This window comes from Kogia breviceps, chromosome 9 (genome assembly GCF_026419965.1).
Source record: "Kogia breviceps isolate mKogBre1 chromosome 9, mKogBre1 haplotype 1, whole genome shotgun sequence".
In the NCBI taxonomy this organism is placed as follows: Eukaryota; Metazoa; Chordata; class Mammalia; order Artiodactyla; family Physeteridae; genus Kogia; species Kogia breviceps.
The window spans coordinates 59536262-59560331 of NC_081318.1; the positions used below are offsets into that span (position 1 = coordinate 59536262).

Sequence of the window (24070 nt, forward strand, 5' to 3'; positions counted from 1 at the left end):
AGCGTTTTTCAACCTTGACATTACTGGCATTTTGGATTGATTAAGCCTTTGCCGTGGGGGGCTGTCCTATGCATTGTAGGATGTTTAGCAGCATCCCTGGCCTCTGTCTACCAGGTTCCAGTAGCAACTGACCCCAGATGTGATAACAACCAAAAACATCTCCAGACATTGCCAAATGTCTCCTGGGCTGGGGCGGGCGGGGGGGCAGTGGGCAAAAACACCCTGAGCTGAGAACCACTACCATATGGGGACACTCATAGGATTCCAGATGTGCCGCCATTTCTCAGTAAGATTCAGTAACTTTCTTCTAGGAGTCTCTGGGAGAATGATTAAGGAATGTATACATTATGTCATAACCAAAAAGTTTATATTGTATAAACACTCACTTGTATGAGTTGAGTTCTAAACAAAGCAATCAAACTCTTTTCTCTAGACATAAATTTTCTAAGCTGATCAATGACAATTCTTGCCATATAGAGAACCTGAAGATAAATCATATTAAAAACACATGAGTAGAAATTAATATTGACGCTATCCTCAAATGTACCCTAAAAGACTTGTCTGTTAATTCAACATGCAGAAATCTTTATTGAAGATTTACTATGTGCCAGGCATTTGACCAAGCATTGGCAATCAGAGACAAGTAAAGCATGATTACTCTCCTTTAGGAGTTTAGAGCATAATTGAGGCAGACATACAATCATCAATTACAAATAATACATGGCTAAGTTGCTCTACACAGAGGAGAAGCCGCTACATCAGGTATCCGGGGAAGCATTCTAGAGGAGGTGAAGTTGAAGCTATGAAGCTATGTTTTGAAGGATGAATAGGAGTTAACTGGAAGAAGAAGAAGAAGTGAACAAGGACACCCCAGGCAGAACGAGCGATGTGTATGAAGATTCAGACAGATGAAGCCACACAATATGGAGAACTATGAGAGGCTCTGAATGCCCGGGCAAAGGGATCCTGTGGGGCAGGGATGCAATGTGAAGTGAGAGAATCCATACCACAACCTGCAGGGCTTTGGGTGCTGAACTGGAAGCCACGGTGGAGATGCCCTGGCAGAATTTTAGCAGGGGCTAAAATTTAGACAGGGCCTTTTGGCAGCTCCTTTCAGCAACATTGTAGACCTCAGACCAGCAACAGAGAGTTCAGTTAGGAGGCAGCAGCAGTAATTCAGGAGGAAGTTAATAGGGACCGAAATCAAGGCATGGTTAAGGGGGAGGAGGGAGGAGGAGATCTTTTAGAGATTAAGAAGATCAAATCTGTCAGCTGATTGGAGATAGGAACTTGACACAGAAGGGACATTTCTGATGGATCTCAGGCTTCTAGCTCAGGTGGCTCAGTGGCTGGTCCTCAATCCTGAAGATAAGAGAATCCAGGAAGAAGAGAGGTTTGGGGGAGAGAACAATGAAACAGCATGATGGCGTGGTTCAAACCTTGAGTTCTGAAATTAAATTCGACCTGGTTTGTATCCCATGTCTGAACTTGCTTGGACTCAACTTCTCTAGGCCTTGGCTTCCTCACATCTTAAATGAGGGCTGGTAACAGTACTTACTTGGTAGGTTATTATAAGGTTGAAATGAGATGACCACCAGGAAGAACTATGCCTAGCACTTAGTGAGCGTCAATTAATGTTAGCGACAGTGTGAAGAGTGTCCTTCGGGAGTTATGCAGCGCAGCAGCCCTGAGTCCAGGCAGCCCAACCTCAGTTCGGAGCTTGTGCTCCTAACCATTCTAATATACTGCCTCGGGGGGGCGAGTGCACTTAGATTAAACGGTTGTAATATAACCTGCATGAGGGGAGTGGTGTGATATAAGGACAGCAAACTAGCAAGGGTTAAACCACAGGAGATTGTATATGCCAGGCTAGGGAGTTTGGCCTTTATCCTGTGTGGGGGATGAGGAGATACTGGGATTTTAAGCAGGGAGATGATAGGTCCCAGTATTCATGTCCCAGTAATCACTTCAGCAGCAGTCTGGAAGGGCTGGACTAACACCATAGGAAGGGGGTGGTAGAAAAGTTCCCACCGGCCTTCTTTATTCTAGTTTCCCTCTTAAGTGTATTGAAAACTCAGTTTGTCAACTTGATTGGCTTGCTTCGATGTAAAGGGGAAGTAGAACAGTGATAGCAACTTGAGGTGTTCCAAGCATATCAGCATGAAATATCCTTTTTCTTAGTTGTTCCCTACAGCTGCAGATAATGTGGGTCCAGAAGGTTTCACTTTGCCTTAAAAGGCCAATACTCAACACTGCAAAAAAGGGAAGGACGTGCCTTTGCAAGTGGATAGGAGTGGCCAAGCCCTTGGGACCACAGTAGGCTCTGATCCAGCTACTAAACTCTGTTCGGCACCGTCTAGACCTGTTTGAGTGATTTGGTCTAATTAGCCTGTCCCAAAAAGAATCTTCGAATTTTAATGGCACATAGCTGTGCTAGCAGACTGCCCTCTGACAGGCATGGGCCCTAGGAGTGAGGGTTGGATGGCCTGCAGTGGCTTGGCCAGAAGCCACAGGGTGCTTTGATGACTTTGCATAATTTGATGACTTCATTCAGAAAGAGAAAGTTTGGATTAGAGAAATGGAATAAATAAATGAGGTAGTAGCCATCTTGACAGGTGAAGCTTGCTGAGGGCATGTTAAGATAATCCGCTGCTGAAACACATTTCTCCTTCAAATCTAATTGGAGCTGGGGCTTTTCTTTGTCTCTGGGACAGTCTCGCTGCCGCAACATGAGGTGGGGGGAGAGCAATGGGAAGAGAGCCAGCAAATCTGTATTCTAATCCAAGCTTGGCCATTAGCTGGCTGTGTTGAACTTAGGGAGACTTCAACTATATGGATGGCAATAGCTCATCCATTAGGTGAAAAGACTACACCAGATCATTAGGAGGGAGGAGAAGGAGGAGAAGAAAGAGGAGGGGGAAAAGGAAGAGGAAGAAAAGAAGAAATTTCTACTTACCTGTTTTTTTATCTAATTCTCTGAGCATCGTGCTATGTGGTTTACACACACCGTCCTTAAATCTCACAATACTTCCATAGCTGTCTTTATGGATCTTTTCAGCTGTATGATTTTATGAGTCTGAGTTTATGTGAAAGCTCCAGGAATAAAACGGAATGGCAGAAGATGGAGAAAACAAAGTTTTCCTGTGTAATAGGAGGTGATATTTTAAAACCTTGAGGCTGCCTCAACAGTGACCGAGGGCAGGAGTAGGGATTGGCATGTGTGGTGGAAAAATCGATTTCACTGGAACACCATGATCAAATCGTGTAGGTCATGGTTTTGGTTCTTTCTCCCTGGTTGGTCCACCTGACGACTGCATTACAGCTAGGGCCGAAGCGGTAGCATGTCCAGTATGTGGCTACCATATATTACTTATTTTAAATTTGTTTCCCTGTTCTCTCTGTTCCATCAAAAACTCAAGGCCTTAGCCTAGCTTCCAAGCTATCTATCACATATCTTCCAGCCTTGCCACCATTCTTGTCCCTTGCTCCCTTCTCACTTGGCTTTTCTTCCCTTACCCTTGAATGTGTGCTCATTATCTTCTGACTTTATACCCTCCTTCATCATGTACCTACCCTGATTCAACACACAAGTAAGGAGTCCCTTTATGGGTGAAGCATTAGACAGAGAGCTGGTAGTACAAGAGAACTTAATTTAATGCTCCCTTGTTTATGTACCCTTAAAGATGGAAGTGTAGGGTGCAGTGGGAGCCCAGAACACCTAACCTAAATGCTACAGATGCTAACACCCTTTCCCCTGCCCATCATACCCTTACCTGTCCTTTAAAGCCAAGATCACGCCTGTAGTAAGCACCAACTCCACCTAAATGCTTAATGATCCATAGCTTACATGTGCTGTCTAGTGTCAACAAGACTTAGAGCCTTGGTAACTTGACCCTTATTTTGTACTCTGTTATTTGAACTGTGCTCGCTGCTTTACACTCCTCATCTCCCAGTTCCGCCACAACCCAACAATAACTGTCTCGGTGATCTTTCCAGCCCTTTGTTTCTATGATGAGCCCTAACTGGAATGTCTCCCTTCTTTTTTCTGTTTCATAACCTTCTTCCTACCTCGCACATTTTTGTGGCTGGGTGGGCCATTGGACATCGAGAAGCTGTAATTATTACTACAATTACCCTACCTTAATAACTAACACGTAATGGTCCTTTGCCACTGACAAAACATCTCTATCTCCATTATATCATTGTTCCACACGACCACTTTGTTATATAAATAGCACAGAAATGAGCATCCCTGCTTTACAGATGAGAAAATAAATCTTCAAGGAACTAACCTGTCTTTCACATATCGTATAACAAATGGTCATGAATAAGACCATGTTTTCCTTATGCTATCTCTGGGGAAGATATGTAGGTAATTTACCTGCTGCAAAATATCTGATGGGAAAATTGTTCGCTTGAGTCATGACACCGCTGAGTACCCAGGGATCCTTAAAAAGCCTCTTTTGACATGAATTAAAGCAATATGAATTCACAATGCTTCTTCTCAACAGAGCTGAGAATCATTTTGAGAATCAAATAGCAAATGTGTGTGACTCTACTTAACCTGGTATTTATCCTGGTATTTAAGGTTTTTCTATTACATCCTCTATTGAACTTCCTGCCCGTGTGCCCGTCTTTCCATTGTTCTGTACTCATATGTGCTCTTTCTTCTTCTTGGAATGATACTCTGCATTCCCATCTGTATATCCTTGTGAAGACCTCACCACTCCTCAAGACCCAGCTCAAATTAAACTCCTTGAAAAATCTGCTTCCCTTTCATCTCTCCCTGCCCATACTCTCCCTTGAGAATTTAACTTTACCCCTGTGGAATTCCCAGAGCAGATCTCCAAGCATTCTCTCTTCTGATATAGATATTTACATATAGTGGCCATTTCCCTGCCCAAATGCCAGACCCTTGAGTTCAAGCATCTCTCTTGATTCATTTCTGTGGCCCCATAAGATGGAGCTTATGCCTTGCACATGGTAGCTTCTCAAGAACATGTGTCCAATTGTAATGAATAAAAGCATTATTATTAAAGGGGGCAATTTAGGTTGGGTGAGGATACCCGGATGAAACTGAAATAGCTGAGAACAGGCAAAAAAATTCAGGACTGCATGTCCTAAACACTAGACTGTTTTTCCATTCTGGATAGGACAATAATGGCCATTATTTTTGTTGTCACACTTTCAATCTCACACTCACATTGAGCCTTTGAAGTGAAATCTCTCCTAGTACCACTGAGTTGGTTCTTCTGTTTGAAGGGATATTCAGTAGAAAGTTATGAAGTCTCTGGTGAAGTGCTGCTCAGTTCATTCTCGAGAGATTCAGATTCTTTTGACCAACTTGATGTTTCAACAGCTTGAAAAATGAAGGAATGAACCATGTCTGTCTAGACTGACCAGAAAGTAAAAACAAGGGGCACTTTGAAATCTGTGAATCTGACCACAACTGAGAGTTGTACTTAGTCCAAGTAACTGGAAAAATCAGTTTCTTGGATTAGACAAATGCCTCCCTTAAGACTCTCAAACTGCTAGCTTTCTTCTTTCATAATTAATAGAAAATTATTACATTGACAGACAAGGGACTTCATATTTGAGCCAATGGGAAAACTTGACGTTGAAACCAGGGGAAATAATTTAGCCCCAAATAGAGTTGTTAATGCCAGGATAAAAGCAAACAAATGTGCTAATAATCTTCCCTGAGAATTGGACTGTGATGAATCTTGATGTATTTCCAGATGGAAAATATATCAGTTCTCTCGGGGGTGGGGGTGGGACACCAGAACGAGAAAATGCTGAAATGGAAGTCAGCAAAGAGCACTCAGAAGATCCCATTTTCATCTTCCAGAGAATGAAAGTGCTAAAGAGATAGAAAATTCTCATTTCAGGGAACCAGATCTGTGGGGTTGTAAGCATCCATGACAAGGTCAGGGGAGGGGGGCGTGTCCCTGATTTCTATAACAGGGACTGCCATCACTCTGTGGGCTTAAGGAATTATATGTGTGTTGGTTTCAAGATGCAGTGCTGCCTTGCTGTCCTTTTGCGCATTCAGTCATCTTATGGTCCAACACATATTTATTGCCACCTACCACCTACCCAGCTATTTTCTAAGTGCTTTGTGTAGAGCAAAGAAGAGACACAGTCACTGACATTGTAGAATTTCCATTCTAAGTAGTAGCAGACAGACAATAAATACATACATAAATAAATGTATTAAATCAGATAGTTACCAGTGCTATGAAGTTTTTTAAAACTTAGGATAAGGAGAAAACAAGTGCCATGTGCCAGTACAGAATGAGCTGGGGCATGCTGCTATATTATGTAGGTTGCATAGGAAAGCCCTCACAGTCGGTGTGACCTTTGAACATAGACTCTAAGAAAATCATAAGAAAGACATGTGAATATTTGGATAAAGAGTATTGCAGGTATAGGGGACAGCAAATATAAAAGCTATGAGATATGAGAATTCTTGGCAAGATCAGGAAAAGCTAGAAAGCTAGCTCAGCTGAAGCAGGGCTGGCAAAGGGCAGAGTAACCCATTTAGTAAGAGATGGTGCAGGGCACATCCTGTAGGCATAGTCTCGTACTGGAGGAAACAAGATTGTTCAAGTAGACCTCCCTGCAGTAGGTGGGAACACTTCTGAATCTACACATGGATTGTGAAGCAGCCCACTCACTGTGCTAAAACAATACTGAAACTGGGATAGGCAAGAGAAGCTGGGGTCTGTGTGAATGAATATGGGTGGCAACTTTTTTTTTTTCAACTGTGCTCCAAAACTGCTTTGCCACTTCCACGACGTTTCCTCTCCACTAGCTATGCTTATTCTTACCTCCAAACCCATTGAGACATCTCCATCCTTCACAGCTTAGTCCAAGCAACTGGGACAGTGTAGACACAGTTGAAACAGATTGGAATTCGGTACCTCAAAAACTTGGGTTAAAAAAATCTGCCTTTATAATTTAGTAGTTCTCTGACTTTTAGAAACTTATTTAACCTCTTTGAGTCTCAGTTTCCTCATCAATAATAATAAAATGTTCTTTAAGTGTCTTAAGCCATTAAAGAATCATCATTAACCAAGGAGGGCAATTTGTAATCAGTAGATGAGAAAACTGAGGCACAAGGAGTTAAGTAAGTAGTCCAAGGTTACTACTAAATGGTAGGATCAGGATTTGAACTTGAGCAGCATGGCAGCATTACTCATGCATTTAACCCTATGCTACCTTGCAGGCTAGTGTGCATGCTAAAAGAGATCATGAAGAGAAATAGAGAGTACCTACAAAGTAGGTGGTCAGTAGTTACTAGTTCCTGACCATTCAAACTTTTTTGGTTGCCAGTGATAGAGAAACCAACCCCAAATTACTTAAGCTGAAAGAATGTTTGTTGGCTCTTAATGAATATAAATCTAGGCCCTAGATTCTAGGGACATGCTGGCTTCAGCTACTGCTCAATTTAGGTTTCAAACTGTTAACCACTATCCATCTCTTGGCCATGCTTTATTTATTTGGCTGCGCTACACAGCTTGCGGGATCTTAGTTCCCCGACCAGGAATCGAACCCGTGTCCCCTGCAGTGGAAGCACAGAGTCTTAACGACTGGACCTCCAGGGAAGTCCCCATGCTTTATTTATTGCTTCTTTTCAAGTTCCATATGGGGAGCCAAGACAGCTTTGGTTCCATTGTTAGTATGACACCCAATCCAATGGAGGAGAGGGATCCACTTCCCTGATGCTTAGAGTAACCACGTGTCCTGTTTGGGCTAGAACCGTCACACAGTGCAGTATAACAGAGGAGTCCACTTCCTTGTGGTAGGGGTGACCACACATCCCAGATTGCCCAGACTGTCCTCGTTTATACCTGCCAGTCCTGCTTAAATAGTAATTGTACCTCCTTTCCCTCTGAGAAGTATCCCAATTTGGACAGTAGATTTTATGGTCACTCTACTGATAGTCCGAAGAGAAATACTGAGATTTAGTCTCATTGGTCACTGCCTCAGATACAAAGTGTTCCCCTAAATCTTAAGAAGGGTCTGCTTAGCTTAGAGTGGGGAGGGATGGGTCCACCAAAGAAGAATAGAGAGACTGTTAGTCAAAGATGGGACTTGGTGGATTCTGGGTGGTCAAAGCCCCAATATGCATTACAGTTCCCTTTTCTTCCTTTTTACTGTTTGGTATGATTTAGCAGCAAGTTAAGGAAGTTTGGGAGTTGGAAAACATGAGTTTGAATCTTGACTCTATTCTTCCTGTAGCTCTAACCTTGTTGATCATCTTCTTTTCTAAGCCTCACGTATAGAGAGAACTGATTATGTCTGCCTCAGTGAGTTGTTAGGAGTATTAAATAGGCTAATGGAATAAAACCTTTACCACAAAGCTTGGCATATATGATTCAGTGAATTGTTAACTGTTGTTTTTCCATGATGCCTAGAACAGATCTGAGCATACATTAGGTGGAGACACCACTCAGAAAATGTGCTTTTTAGAACACTGGGGAAATGACATTATTAACATTTAAAACAGCCAAGAATATTTACTTAACACCCATATTGGGGCAAATAAATATGAATAATTAATGCATCCTAATCCCAAGAAGTTCAGAATTTTGGATGGAGAAGAAAGCTCAGAAATGTACAGGGATGTACTTTGCTTAAAATAAATACATATACATAAAGTAGAGCATGATAAATGTCATACTTTTAAACATGATAGTTCTTTGATAGAAAGTTGTTAAGACAGACTCAAGCGCTATGAAGGGTTAAATGAGGAAAAAAATCCCTTCCAGCAAGGGTGAACAGGAGAGATTTGGGGAGCTGGGGGTTGTTAGAATAAGATCTTGAAGTGTAGATGGATTTTACATGTGGGGAAGATACAAAGGTATTCAAGGCCTTGAATATTCCAGGCACCTGCCCTTGTGCTTTTGCTTCCTCTACCTAGAATGCTTTCTCCAGCTATCTGTATAGCTTGATCTCTGAGTTCCTTGAGTCTTTTCTTCAAATGCCACCTCTCAGTAAGGACCTCCCAGCTACCTAAGTAAAATTGTGATACCCACCGCCTCCCTGTGTTGCTTTTCTCTTTAGCACTTGCAACTCTCTAACGTACTGTAGACTTTACTGGTTTATCTTGTCAATTTTCTGTCTCCACCACTAGAATGCAAGTGCCATGAAGACAGGACGTTTTGTCTGTTTTGTTCACTGCTTTAATTCCAGCACCTGGAATAGTGCTTGACATATATTAGGTGCTCATATTTTGTAAAGGGAAGGGAGGGAAAGAGTCTGCCTGAGGGAGTGACATGAACCAAAGGACAGATAGAACGTGGTAGTTTGTGCAGCAGTCACAGTGTCAGTGTCAGCTGACTGGAGTGTGTGTACTGACAGGGGTGAGAGGGTATTAACATGGTAGAGGCAGTTCAGCAGAAAACACATGTTGGAGCCAGACCCTGGAAGACTTGAAGACTAGGCCAAGGAATCCAGCTTTTATTCTGCATGTCATGGGAACTATCAAGGGCTTTCACTGGGAAATTTATATGAGCAGAGTTCTGTTTTTAGAGCATTAATCTGACAGTGTAGATTGTCATACACTGTCAAGGGTAGGCATAGAGAGCAGCTGGAGGTAAGAATGCTAGCTAGGAGACCTGACAGTAAGCCACAAACGACCATGGTGCATTTACCAAAGAGAAGGAGGGAGAAAAATGCAGAGGACAGAGGCAGTTGTGCAAGTGAAGGGGATACAAAGAGGTAGAATTAACAAGATTTGATTCTCTTGTTAACAAAAAGAATGCAGAAACAGACTCACGTAGAGAAGAGACTTGTGCTTGGGAGCGCGGGAGGGCGAGGGATAGACTGGAAGATTGGGGTTAGTAGATGTGAACTATTACGTATAGAATGGATGGACAACAAGGTCCTATTGTATAGCACAGGGAACCACTTTCAATGTCCTGGGATAAACGATAATGGAAAAGAATATGAAAAAGAATGTGTGTGTGTGTGTGTGTGTGTGTGTGTGTGTGTATGTATGTATAACTGAGTCACTTAGGGAACATGTAATAGTGGGATGACCTCTATGTGCTGTGGTGGATGTGATGACTGCTCTGACATTAAATGTCAGAGTTGACAGGCTTAAAGATGAAAGGTACCATGTTTTCCTTACGAACAATTTCTTTACAAGCAAAGTAATGTTTCTAAATGGTTTCTACTTATTTTACTCTGTTTTTACTAGCTAGCATAACACAGCAACCATTTTAGTACCAGGAGTCCTTGAGATTTACTTTTTTCTGGGACATATCTATAGTTGCTGCTGAAAGTTAAGTATGATGACATCTCTGTCCCTGTGACCCCAGTTTTCTTTTTCACAAGCCATGCTCCCACTGAGAGGAAGTGCAAAATTGCACATTTGAAGAAATGATAGAGGAAACAAAGAGAAGGGTATGGGATTGTCCAAAATCAAAAGTAGGCAGCAAAAGGGATTTAAGTCTGGAAAAGAAAGCTAGGAGTCCCTTCTCCCTTTCCAAGCAGACAAGAATTGCATTTTCTAGTTTTTTGAATTATTGCCCAGAATGTGTGTGTGTGTGTGTGTGTGTGTGTGTGTGTATGCCTCTATACAAATAAAGCTAGATATAGAATAGATGTAGAGCCTGTGCCCTGTACAAGTCAAGGAGTCCCTATTAACATAAAGTACAATGGGAGTGTTCTTTCTGGAGTTGTGCAATGATGGTTCTGCTTCCAAGGATGCAGAACAGAGGACTGATTTGAGGAGTGGCTTGGCTGTTTCAAAATCTCCCTCCCAGCTCCTGCATCATTAGAGATTAATTTATTGGGGTTACCATTCTGTAATCCATTAGTATGAATTAGTTCATTCAACTGATCATGGCTGAAGGCTCCATGACTTCCTGAGAAAGCTTAGGAGATGGAGACCTGAAAAATATAAAAGAATAAAGAGAGGAAAGATGCGGGGGGTGGTTTCTGGCAACAAACTTGGCCTATTTCATACACAGGTGAGCTTAGGACTATTCTGCTCTGGGCAATGCTGGAGAATTAATTGAAGTCAGCTAGTGATTGGCCTTAAATGTTGAGATGCTCTAGGAAATAGGGAGCCATTGATGGTTTTTAAGGAGGAAAATTTATGGAAATAGAGATCGATCACATCTTCCCATCCACAAACATCAAATGCTGAAGTTACCCACCCTCCTGCCTGGACATCTCTAGAAGGGCATTCCCTTCCTGGTCTCTGTCCTTCTACGCAAGCTGACTAATCCACATCAACTCAATTCAGCACATATTTACTGCACACACATTATATTTCAGCACAGTTACAAGTTTCAGAAACAGCTGCTAAAAAGTACTATTCTCTGGCTTCCTCTCTTGTTTTGAATATTTTCTTTCATTTCCTCCCATTTGCAATGCCTTGTGTAACATTCCATCAGGAAGTAAACTTTCCAAGTACTGTCATGTTAGAGCCTTAGGAGAGAACTGATGTGGCCTAGAGTGTTAACAGGAGTGCTCTGTACGATGAAAAATGTATGTTTTCTTTACTCTGGCCAGATTTTTCTAGACCAGAAGGTGAAGGTTTTTTAAAATATTAGCATGTAGTATATTTAACAAAGTGCTTACTGAAAATCCCACAAAATATGTCTTTGCCGCATATTTTTAAAGTACAGAGGCGCTCACCTTGGTTTGTGTAAGCATTCAGTGGTGCATGCTATACTTTATTTTGGCCGCCGTGATATGTATCGGGAGGGTGCCTCTCTTTGGACTCCTGGTGAAATTGGCAAACTGTACATGAAGCTGGTCCAAGGATAAGGTGACTTGAGTGAGTTCTGTACGGGAGCCCTCACTGTCTGCTGTACAAACACATGTCTACATTCACAGTCCTATTCATCACGCCTACTGGCAACTGAACCATGCTAAGCCAAGTTCTCATCATCTGTTTCTTGGATTATGGCTATAGCTTACCTTCTAACTGTCCCCCCCATTCCAGGCTCTCCCACTCCCCTCCAGCCTCCATATTCTTAAACAAAATCAGACCTTGTCTCTTGAATTTTTAAAAGCCTCCAGTTTCTCTGCAGGGCTGGATGGCAGTTATAATTTTCATCAAAGGTTAGACTGCCCTTTAGATATATTAGAATATACATAAAGAGCTGGCTGGGAAGGAGATAATTGAGGTTCCAAAAGTCATATTTAGCATCTCCAGTGCCTTGAATTCCTTTTGAAATTTTAAATAATATTTATGGATTAAATGAGATGTATGTTTATTAAAAAGGGGGATACTGATCTCCAGAAAGAAGTCCAAACTTGTTCTGTCATTCAAGGTCCTACATGGTGTGGTTCACACTACCTTTCCAGAACAATCACCCATCTTGCTATTGCTAGTGTTTGTACTTGACGTTGATGATACTAACAAGCGTAGGTCTTTGAGGGACTTTTTGTCTGGTTCTGGAGATAAATGCAAAACCTAATTTCAAGTGGTCTTGGCTGTGTTATCATAGAGATACAAGGGGGAACAGTGGAAGGGGTCAATGTGTGGAACAGTGGAAGGGGTCAATAAATCTGCTTGGGAGGAAGTGTTAAAGCTCCAGAGATGCATCACAAAGAATTAGTAATAATCACCTCCTGGACACTGGAGGGAAGACCAAGACAGGCAGAAAAAAATAATGTGCATTGCCTTTGAGGCATGTACCTACTGGGTTTTGGGTGGTTGTGCATTGTCCGAAATGCAAACTAAGGTAGAAGAGACAAGAAGTTATAGGGTTTTATACTGAAATTTATAGGAAACTACAGAATTTTTTTTTGGTGGAGAGAGGATAAACAGATGTATTTTTTAAATAAAAATGAAACTACTAGAAATACAGAGCAAGACTGGTAGTAGTAGGAAGAACAGTCAAAAGGCTATTGTAATATCCAGGAGAGAGATGGCAATGGCCTGGATGAGGGCAGTGCAGAAAAGACAGAGGTGGATTTAAGACAGATTTTGGAGGAGGAATTGAAAGGACTTGGAGACTCCATAAGCTCTGATGGAAAAGGTGAATTAAAGGTGGTAATGTGATATCCAACTGTGAACCTGTGTGTAAGGTGGTACCATTAGGTGGGATGGAGAATGTAGTCAAATGAGCCGATCTCAGCGGAAGGTGGGAGTTCTGCTTTGAACATGTTGAGTGTGAGGTGCCTGGGGGACATTCATGTTGGAATGTACAATACAGAATCTGGAGCCTAGAAGGGCTATCTTGGCAGGAGATATCCATTTGTGGGTGATGATGGAAGACAGATGTAAATATTATCCAGAGTGACATTTGATATGAGAAAAGATGAAGCCAAAGACAGAACTGCAAAGAACATCTTCATTAAGGTGAATTATTTTTTAAATCGAAAATAAATTTTAATTTGAGAGATTAACTCTGTTTTTCTGTAGAAAAATTTTAAATATGTTGTAAAAAGAATCTCTATCTGAAATAGCCATACATAGACTTATATAAAAGTGACTAGAGCATTTGCTCTTAAGTTAAGGGCAATACATCTAAAACACAAAAAAGAAAAAAAGAGCTTTTGTATCTCGCCAAGTCTGTTCACCAACAGTAGCACGGTAGTAAGTTTGATTTAGAATTGACTCTGTGTTCTTGCCATCCCTTTTATCTTTTGGAAGCTAGTGTTCTATTCATTTCTAAGCCACTAATTATTTTATCAGTTTCAACATTCACAATTTTTCATATTAGAATTGATGTATGTTATAGTTTAATTAGCAGTAATCAGTTTTCTTAGCGGTACATAAAGTAATTGTGTATCTTACAGTCTTTGGCCTGTTCGATTCGAAGTCATATGGTAATTGCTTTGTTCTTGCCCCTTTTGAGAAGGATGTAGTGAAATGGCCCACTCTTCTCCCTGCTGTCCTTCTCCCCCTGACCTGATTTAGCGGTCCTCCATGAGGCCATAGCCTCCTTGTGAAAAGCCAGGAGCAGGGTGTCACGGGCCCAGGCCAGGCACTCAAACCCTCTTATCCCGGGGTTTTTCAGGCCCCGAGAGAGAGCCGGAGAAAGCAAGAACCCACGGACCTCATAAAACTCAAGCCCTTCTCTTCACAGAGGGCCACCCCATATCACTTGGGATTCTGGTTGCCAGCAGCAGGGACCGAGTCCAGTGGGATTTACTGGAAGGAAATCTGGTGCTGACACCACCTCTAGTGAGATTTCGTGGAAGGAAATCTGGTGCTCACAGAGTCAACAGGAGGCAGAAGGGACAGGTTTGGAAAAGGGCAAGACCAAGGGAACCCAGACCGCGGAGCTCTGGAGCAGTCTGGCCGGGATGTCAGACACCGCCACGTGTTGCCCCTCGTTAATCCTAACTGCCCCCTCAGCTTTGCCTCCTGGCTCCAGAGACAAAGCCCCTGTTAGGAGCAAAGCCCAGATTCTGCCTGTGTCCTGGTCACCAGGAAATGGAGAGCAGGAAAATGTCTCCCCAGGGCGTCAGGAGAATAAAGTAGGGTCCAGCAAGGTGCCAATACAACAGTAGTGCAAGGGGAATCCCGCCCCCCACAAAGATAGAAAGGGGTTTTGATGTTGTACTGCCAACAGTGACGAACGGTCCCCTGCACTTCCTTTCCAAAGTCTCAAATTTGTGAGGCCATCAGAGCAGCTCAACCCTCAGAGGACTGTGGCGTATTCAAATTGGTGACATTGACTTCATTCTCAACCACCAACTGGTGGCGGAAACTAACCTTTTGGGAGCTCATATAAGGAGTGAGGCCTTGTGCTAAGTGTGTTATGTGTAATTGCTGCCAAACATGCAATTACCTGTGTTTAGACCTTGAGAAAATCTTAAGGAAGGAGGACAGTGATGAGCAAACTTTTTTCCAACTAGAGAGAAAGAAGGCAACAACTGCAGACGGTAGAATTTGGGTGCTAAATAAAATAGTTTCTAAAAGATGCTGTTGTTTGAAATTAGCCCCTTGGGCTGACAGGCAATTAACTTCTGCCAGTAGTTTAATTTCTCTTGTGTACCTGGTACAGGAAACTGTACATGGGTGGTAATTTTTTTCCCTCCAATCTCAGAGGAAATGTAACCGGGTATGAATTAGTAGCACAACTCATACATCAGTGGTCTGTAGCGGTTCTACATAAATCCTTTTCTTTAAAGTTATTTAACTGTTTTGAAAATGGTTTCAACAGAAGTAATTCCAATTGCACCAGAAAGGAAACCAGAGTCTTAAAGAAAAATATACTCTCTTTGCTGAGCAAGGCAAACATATCAGTATGCAGAGAAACAAACCAGTCTCTTGTGTTTTATTTCCTTAACAAATCCACTGAAACACTCACTTTCTGTCTTTAAAAGGATGATAGACAAAGAATTCTGTGGCCCCTAAAAATTAATGCCTGCAACTGGTTTGTAACTACTTTAAAAAGGCAGGTACTATTTTTAAAATTTATTTCTCTTTTATTCACAGTATCTCATTATGGGACTTTGCACATATTATAAGAACTCATTTAAGAACTCATTGGAAAAAGAAAAAAAGAACTCATTGAAAACATACTCTCTGGGGAAGTATTTTCCGTTTAAAGAATTAGATAACCTGCTATTTCCCCACCTACTTCAAAAATAAACTAACATGCTTCTATCACAATTTAGCCCTTTTTATAGCCAGGCCCTTATAGAATAATATATTTCCTAAAAGCTCTAAGTGGCACTGTCTGTCATGACATTGCTTTTGATTCTTCCAGGATTTTTTAAAACAAAAATCCTTATAGCTGCAAAAGGTAAGAACGTGATACTATTTAAAGCTGACTAGCCAAAGTCATTTGGTGAAACTGACTTTGTTTTAAGAACTAAAAAATGTGAATGTACAAACTAGGTGGTTCTAATAAAAGCACAATTGTTTTCCATAGTCAAAGGAGCTGATAATAAAGTAATTTAGACCTTGACCTGTTCCACCCTTTGGGTCTATGGAGTGAGATGGAAGAATCTATTTGTTGTTAGTTTTACTTCCCCAAGATCTTCCCATGGCTCACGCCTTAACTCCTTGAAGTTTGTGCTCAGTGTGGCCCTTCCTGACCACTCTATTTAAAATTTCACCTCTTCCTCCCCTTATCAGCATGCCAAATGTCTCTTTTCAGCTTTCTCTGTCCCCATCCCACTTACCTGACACAGTGTATGTTTTGTTTATTTATTTGTTTGCAGTTTCTCTCCCCTAACTCATGGAAGCTCCGTTGCATGAACACAGAATTTTTTTTTTGTCTGTCTTGTCCCCTGTCCTGTGCCTGGCACCTGGCACATAGTAAGTGCTCAGTAAATATTTTCTGACATACAAGCTAAGGCAACATTTGTTTGACGGTTTCTCTGTATGGATGTTTGCAACTCTCCTGGTGGTTTAAAAAGCAATTTCACATCAATACTTTTGTTTATTCTCACAATAAATTTGTGTCTTAAGACAGGGTTATTATCCCAATTCAGCAGATGAGGAAAAAGGCCTCAGAGAGTTTCTACGAACTATGTAAAGTCAGGGGCTGGCAAGTGGTAGACCCCAGCCTTGAACTCAGACCAATTACTTCCCCTTGAAATGCTGCTCCCACCCAAGCTGCGAATCTGTCTGGCTGAAGGAATACAGCAATGCTTTGTAGTAAATGTTGCTGGTCAGGTCTCAGGAGAGTGTATTCCACAAAGTAAATAAGAATAGAGTGTGGATGTAGCATATATAGTTTTCATAAATAAAGCAACCCATCTGTTTAGCTCTCGAGGGTGTGAAACCTAACTTCTCCTCAGCTGAGTGTTACATGCGCTGACCTCCGGGAATTGAGAGAGCGAACCATGCAATGTCCACCTCTGAGAGCCTCCACACACCCCTCCTTACCCTGCAGCTGAGCAGAGCACCTGCTGTGCATCAGGCTTTTCTCCACAGCGTTTCTATTTCATGACAGCCGTTGGTAGGGAGGTAGTGTGCGTAATGGTTAAAGATCAGATCAGATCAAAACATGCAGAACCAGGCAAAACCTGAAGCTTAACATGGTTGGGAGTTTCTTTGGGGGAAATTACTGTCTCCTCATCTATAAAATTAGGTTGGTAGTACCAAGTTCGGATAAATAAATTAGATGATACAAGTAAAGCCTTCGTCACTGCTTTAGTTGTTATTATTGTGTGTCTCATTATCTCTTCTACTAGATTATAAGATCATAGAATGTAAGGCACGCTACTGGCTTTATTAGTTTGCTAGGGCTGCCATAACAATGTCTTTATAAACTGGGCAGTGTAAACTGTAGAAATAGAATGTCTCACAGTTATGGAAGCTAGAATTCCAAGATCAAGTTGTTGGCAGGGTTGGTTCCTTCTGAGGGCTGTGAGGAAGAATCGGTTCTATGTCTCTGGTGGTTTACTGGCAAGCCTTGGCACTTCTCAGCTTGTAGAAGCATCCCCCAGCCTTCGCCTTCATCTTCAATGGCATTCTCCCTGCATGTGAGTCCGTGTTTAAATCTCCCCTTTTTATAAAGACACTAGTCATGCTGGACTTGGTGCCCGCACTACTCCAGCATGCCCTCATCTTAACTAACTATATCTGCAATGACACTATTTCCAAATAAGGTCACATTCTGAGGTACTGGGGGTTAGGATTTCAACATACAAATTTGGGGAGGGGGACACAGTTCAACCCATAACGTGGGCTTTGGCACCTTTGCATTTGTTTTATTTACTTGTATTTAGTAAGTGCCAAGGAATCCATTGGATTTAAATACTTGTCTCTAGAAGGTTCAGAGATGGAGCTACTTCCCAGCAGATTAGTGGCCTTTTGAAAATTGCCTCTCCATCCAAGGTTTACCAGAAGAGGAAACTTCCCTCCAGCTAGTGCCTCACTGGGCTTTGTGTTATGTCTTTGGGTCAGGAAGATACATCATGTCGAAGTGAATATTTTGTTCAGGACCTTCCAAACTGGTTTTTAATGGGCAGATAGCAGTAGTATCTTTATATATAAAGATTTAGATGTGTTATTTATAATTTAACATGTTAAAGGTCTATTTGTCTAAAGATCTGGGTAACAGTGTACTTTTCAAAATTTTAAGTGCACATTTTTGTCTCAGGTATGTGTTAGTAATAATGCATTAGTAATAACTGTGTTAATGTGTTAATAATAAATGACAGTTTTCCTCAAAAGTGTTTTAACATTCTTTCCAATATGCATTTAGTGTGATTATAAAGTAATGATGTTGGTTCCACAATCTATACACATGCATATTGATTACTGTATTTCAATATCTAAATTGCAATACTATACTTTACATATCCATATTTTTAAAATGGATATTCGTCCCGCAGATCACTTGCTTAATATAATCAAGAACTTTTAGAGCTGCTTTTCAGGCTATACATATTTGTTTGGGCCTTTAAATATGCATATATAATGCATTCTCTAAGTGGTTAGAGCTGAAATTTCAAGTTACTATAAATCTCAGGATTTATTGTGGTGGAAATGGGACTCTCCATAGAGTTTTGGATCTTATAGAAAGTCTGTAAATATCAGTATTTGTTGAGTGAATGAATGATGGGGGTGGAGGAAGTGAAGTCATTTCTTTTAAACTCCATTTGAGCCAATGAAATCAATATAATACTTGAGTGAAGGTAATATATTTAAACTCCATTTGAGCCAATGAAATCAATATAATACTTGAGTGAAGGTAATATATTTAAAAACCGTGGAAGCAACTTTTAATTTTTTATACTGTTTTATTCCTGTAAGTTGGATTTTCTTGTGACACTTTGTCTTGCGCCTCCATCCTCTACACCGTGACTGATGATTTCAAGCACTGCACTGAAAGGGACCTCCAAGAAAGGCAGTTTGGGAGGAGAGAGAGAGTAGGAGCACATTTACGTAGGGCAGGAAGGGCACTGTAACATCTGGTGGTGGTGGCTGACTGGTACCGTTTGTGAGTGCTCATTAAATTCACATTAATGCATGAACTGCTCTGAATGTGTAAATGCCATTTCAGGTTGGTTGCTTTCTCCCAGGCCAATGGCAATGACTTTTGGGGCCCTACCCCAGGTTGTTTACTTGCCAATGGCATTTGACCTGGGGTCAGACCTGTATTTAACCCTTTCCTGTAGGTCAAAACCAAATTAATTTGGTGAGAATGAAATTGGAAATGAGTCGTCTGTACAGCAGGTGTCCCCTGTGGAGAATGTGCTACAGGTGGAAACATTTTAAGATCTGTTCCTGGCCCATCCCCGAAGAAGCTTCAGAGGTCAGAGAGGCAATTCCAAGACATCCCATGTGGTGAGGGCCTGGAGATGGATGTAGCAGGTGCCGACTCGGGGTGGTTTTCTCAGAAGCGTGGGGTACTTTCAAAGAGGCCCCTTTTGGAGATAATATATTCATATATTCATGAACGTATATCTTGGGCATTCATCATGGACTGATTTACTTAGAAGCCGCCCTAAATGATTGGAACTTTACCCTCTGCCCCTACCTCTCACCATCAGCCAGACACTTTGATTAGAAGGAAAGAATATAATGCATTTTTCTCTTTCTTTTTTCTAGAGGATGAGGATGATGAGGAAATGGTAGAACCTAAAGTTGGCCAGGATTCAGAACTGGAAAATCAAGACAGAAAACAGGAGGTGAAGGAAGGTATGGTGTGGGAGCTAAACTGAGTCATCATTTTATTGCTGTCTTTTTAACCAAGATGATGGACTATAGAAGTAAATAAAAATTAAACGTATACCTCCTGCATGGAAGGTTTTCTGTGATTGATCAGTACATTACATTTAGCAACATAAACTGTAATCCTTTATTTTTTTGACTGACAGAAGCAAATAAAATACGCACCATCCACAAGTCCAGCAACAAGTCCAGTCACATTTCCAGTAAAATTATTACTAAATAGCAGTAAAATAAGACACTTGTTATCAATTGACGTGTTATCTAGTTCACGCCATCATATATTCCCAATGATAACAGTAAAGGAAAGGAGCAGGTATAATTATTATGTCACTAAATTCTGAGGTGTTTTCGTGTAATCTACAGAGAAACATTAACCATGATCATCGCTATTAACTATACTATTAAAAGTTTTCCTCCACACTCTGCCCATATCAGAGGGAGCAGCCTTTACATGCTCCAGTGATAAGGTACTTGGCTCTCTCCTTAACACTCCAGAGATATTATGTACCCTTCACAACATCCTTTGGAAGCAGATACTATTATTTTCCCTATTTTATAGATAGAGAAATAGTAAAAGAGAGGTTTAAAAATGTATCCATGGATACATAATGTATAAGTACACGAGCCAGGATTTGGAGTTGACTCCAAAGCCTATACACTTGCCCACAAAGCCATCCTCCTGTAATAGCACTGGATTTCAAAAAACAAGAAAGCAATAATGAAAAAAGAAAAGAAAGGGGAAGGCAAGAGATACTATAGCTGACGTTTCCCTAAAAATCTGATTTTGTGTCCCTTTGAGATTTTCAGCCTATGGAGAAAAAGAGAATTTTGAGATTGTCATTCTTATTGAGAAATGGAGTGTCCCTGAGAATGGAGTGTAGATTTAAAAGATTCCTCCGTATTTCCTACTAAATGTCCCAAGTTTAGAGCAACATAAGTCTAATTAGAATTTCATTTGATTTTTAAATTTTCAGTTTGCCCGTGGCTCTGGCAAAGTGCATGGCACATGGTTGTCCCTGGGGACTTTGTAGGAGTGGGTATGTACTGGTCATAGGGACTCACTTCAACTTGCCCAGGCATTGAGTGAGGTGGATTACTGTCAAGTTCTAGGGTACGGCTGTAGGCAGGCAGTAGATTCAGCATCTTTAACAGTGGCGTCCACAGAAGGCACAAGTTACTCTTTCTGAGAGATTCTAAAAGGATTTGATTGAAGCAAGTTCACATTTAAACCTCCTACTAAGAACGTGTATATATTTAAGCTGGCGAATAGAATATCATTAACACAGGTGTAGCAAGAGACAAAATAAGTCAAAGTTTACTAAAATACCTTCACCCTCTTTTTTTTGCAAAATCTCCTTAAGATGTACTGGGTGATAAGGAGCCAGTGTGTATTTTGTGTGTCTTGGCACCGATTCCCTCCTGCCCCCCAACCCCAATCTCCAAATTCTCTTCTCTGGCAAAGCATTGCAACCTCCTTCTTAAGTTCTGGGCAAAAACACCCTCCAGTTTTAACTCTCACTCATGCTTCATGGAATTGATTAAAGTCCTGTTAAAAGTCCAAAAGAAGTTTGAAAGTGCATTTCCTGTTACTGCCCTGTGGTGCATCTTAAGTCTCTATTAATGGCTTTTCTGCAAATTAGCACATAATGGGTTAAAAGCATGTTTATGTTGGCATCAAACTCTCTCTGGCTATTTTTTTTTTAAAGCAAGACAGTATTTTGCAAACTTTTTAAAGAATCTCTAGCAGATACAATCGTGGCGCCATTCACACAGCTGCATGGTAGTCAGGGCTGTGTCAGCACTTCCATAGGAACCCTGAGTTTCAGGGATTTATTACTTAGCCATAAACATTTGCTCTGGGCTGTAACTTGACATACACAGTTTCAAACCAGGGAACACATTTTTGAGAAATCTGGCCTTTTTTTGAGTTTAAAAAAAAAAAGTGCTGAGGGGGAGATGGGAAAAAAATCAGTGCTCACTAGCTTTTGACATTTTTGCCCATGTGACATCAAAAATGCATTAAACAGTAAAGAAATATGGGTTTGATTTATTACTCTTCTCACTCTTTTTTCCACAACAGAGTAGGGAAAACAGCAGGTAGCTTTTAGCTTTCAATCAAATTTTAGGAAATTTCTGTACGTGAGTGTCCTAGTATCTTCATGTTTAGAGATTTAAAGCAACAGAATCGGAAACGTGACTCTTGTAAATGCACATTAACTCATAAACCTCACATTTACTTCAGAGAAGGACATCATTCTTTATTAGTTTGGTTTGGTTTTCTTGCTCTTGTTTTTGAACTGATTTCACTGTAAAATTCAGTAAGAGCTACTGCCCCTATTTAATCTGATTAATATTTAAGTTATGTGGGTTTACTTATTTATTTTTTAACCTTTTTGATATATTCTTGAAAAATATTTAAAAGATGTTATTTTTATATTAAAATTTAAAGCTACATCGTTGAAACAAGGCAAGACATTTCTGAAATGTATATTTTAAAAATTACTTTTGACCTAAAGATGAGATTGTAAAATACTGAATATAAATTGTGGATTCCATTACGGATTTTACATTTTTACAGAGGAAAAAAATCCGGGAACTCTAGGAATCAAAAGATATAGTGTCTAGTAAATAGAGTAAATCAAAAAGAAATTGAAAAAGTACATATTCAGGTCAATAAGAAAACTTAAGAAAGCATAGCAAATAGGATAGAATCAACATGAGAGACACATAAAAAAGTATTTTCATGTACAATACCAAGACAAATTAACATTTCTATAATAAAAAGAATTAAAAGTAGACCCTAAAATAAAATTCATACTAGATTTTAATTTTGCAGGCCATGAATTCATAGAATTAGGCAGTTCTCCAAACTTTGAGTTTCATGAGTAAACATGAGTTTCTAGTACGTTGTTTTCATACTTTTTATTCAAGCTAAATATAACTGTTCAGGTAAATTTTGGTAAGTTTGAAAATTGTGCTGTCATTGGGTCATGTGTAAGTCATATCCATGTGTACTACTTTTCCTGAAGAATCTTTATTTCTTAAAAAAGGTCACTTTAAATGCATAAAATATTGTTAGCTCTTGGCAGAAATACTCCATGTTGCAAAAACAAACAAACCTGCTATAATAGCAATTTCTGCTTAACTTGTAAGAAAAATCAAACATTATCATTGCCCTTGTTTTGCTCTGTTACGCCTGTTGGTATTAAATTACTTCCTACCTTTTTATGCAGAGAAGATGTTGAAAATAATTCTTTAGGTTCCAGGGATAGGGAAAAGCTGAAGAAATAGAGATTTTAGGGAGAATTTGGGGTCTCTCCTGGAGTAATACAATTCTGATTTTAATTGTTTATGCTTATATTTTAAATTTTGTGGACCCCATTAATCAACTAATTTTTTTTTTCGTGAAATATGATGTCTGGAGAGGTTTTACCTCCAAATACAGATTTGGGTTGTGGTTCCTGGATACTCCATTATGTTTTCATTACCTTGTAATACACATCAATTTAAAGACTTTTAAATATGAGAGGTTTGGGGTTTTAGCGAAAATAACTATGGCTCCGTTTAACTCCTAAGTTGAATATTGTTTATGACCTTTATTTATTTATTTATTTATTTTGCAGTACGCGGGCCTCTCACTGTTGTGGCCTCTCCTGTTGCGGAGCACAGGCTCCGGACGCGCAGGCTCAGAGGCCATGGCTCACGGGCCCAGCCGCTCCGCGGCATGTGGCATTTTCCCAAACCAGGGCATGAACCCGTGTCCCCTGCATTAGCAGGCGGACTCTCAACCACTGCGCCACCAGGGAAAGCCTGTTTATGACTTTTAAAAAGTACTCATCCAGGGCTTCCCTGGTGGCGCAGTGGTTGAGAATCTGCCTGCCAATGCAGAGAACACGGGTTCGTGCCCCGGTCCGGGAAGATCCCACATGCCGCGGAGCGGCTGGGCCCGTGAGCCATGGCCGCTAAGCCTGCACGTCCGGAGCCTGTGCTCCGCATCGGGAGAGGCCACAACAGTGAGAGGCCCGCGTACCACAAAAAAAAAAAAAAAAAAAAAAAAGTACTCATCTGCACATGCATCTTATTATTTTGTGCTAACAGATCATGTCATTTGATCCCTGTTAGCCATCAAAGCTTAATATAAAATATGTTTTTTGTTTTGCTTCAGTAGCAATTTAATTTCAAGCCAAATATTGTATTGCCAAACATAATATCTGGAGACGCTACTGCTTCACTTACCTGAACTTGGCCTCTGCAAATACACTTTGATCAGCCATTTATGTTTCTCTTAGAGAAGAAGTTGTATGTCTTGAAAGCTGAGATCAAAATGACAGTAAGCTACAGGGAAGAAAAAGATTACAGAAAATTACACAGGAACTGTTTTTTATTCAAGGTAATGGACCTGTAAGAAAATATACAGGTGGAATACAAGTAGCTCAAAAAGATAAACAGAGAATA

General features: G+C 40.6%; 1 protein-coding gene across 7 annotated transcripts in view; it reads left to right on the top strand.

The window, feature by feature from the left end:
- DYNC1I1 (dynein cytoplasmic 1 intermediate chain 1) overlaps positions 1 to 24070 on the top strand; it is a 340222-nt gene that overhangs the window by 180707 nt on the left and 135445 nt on the right. For all 7 annotated transcript variants that reach the window (XM_059074839.2, XM_059074842.2, XM_067042542.1 and 4 more), the window contains one exon: positions 19493 to 19582. In XM_059074839.2, the coding sequence (XP_058930822.1) occupies positions 19493 to 19582 (90 nt within the window). The remainder of the gene's footprint in view (positions 1 to 19492; positions 19583 to 24070) is intronic.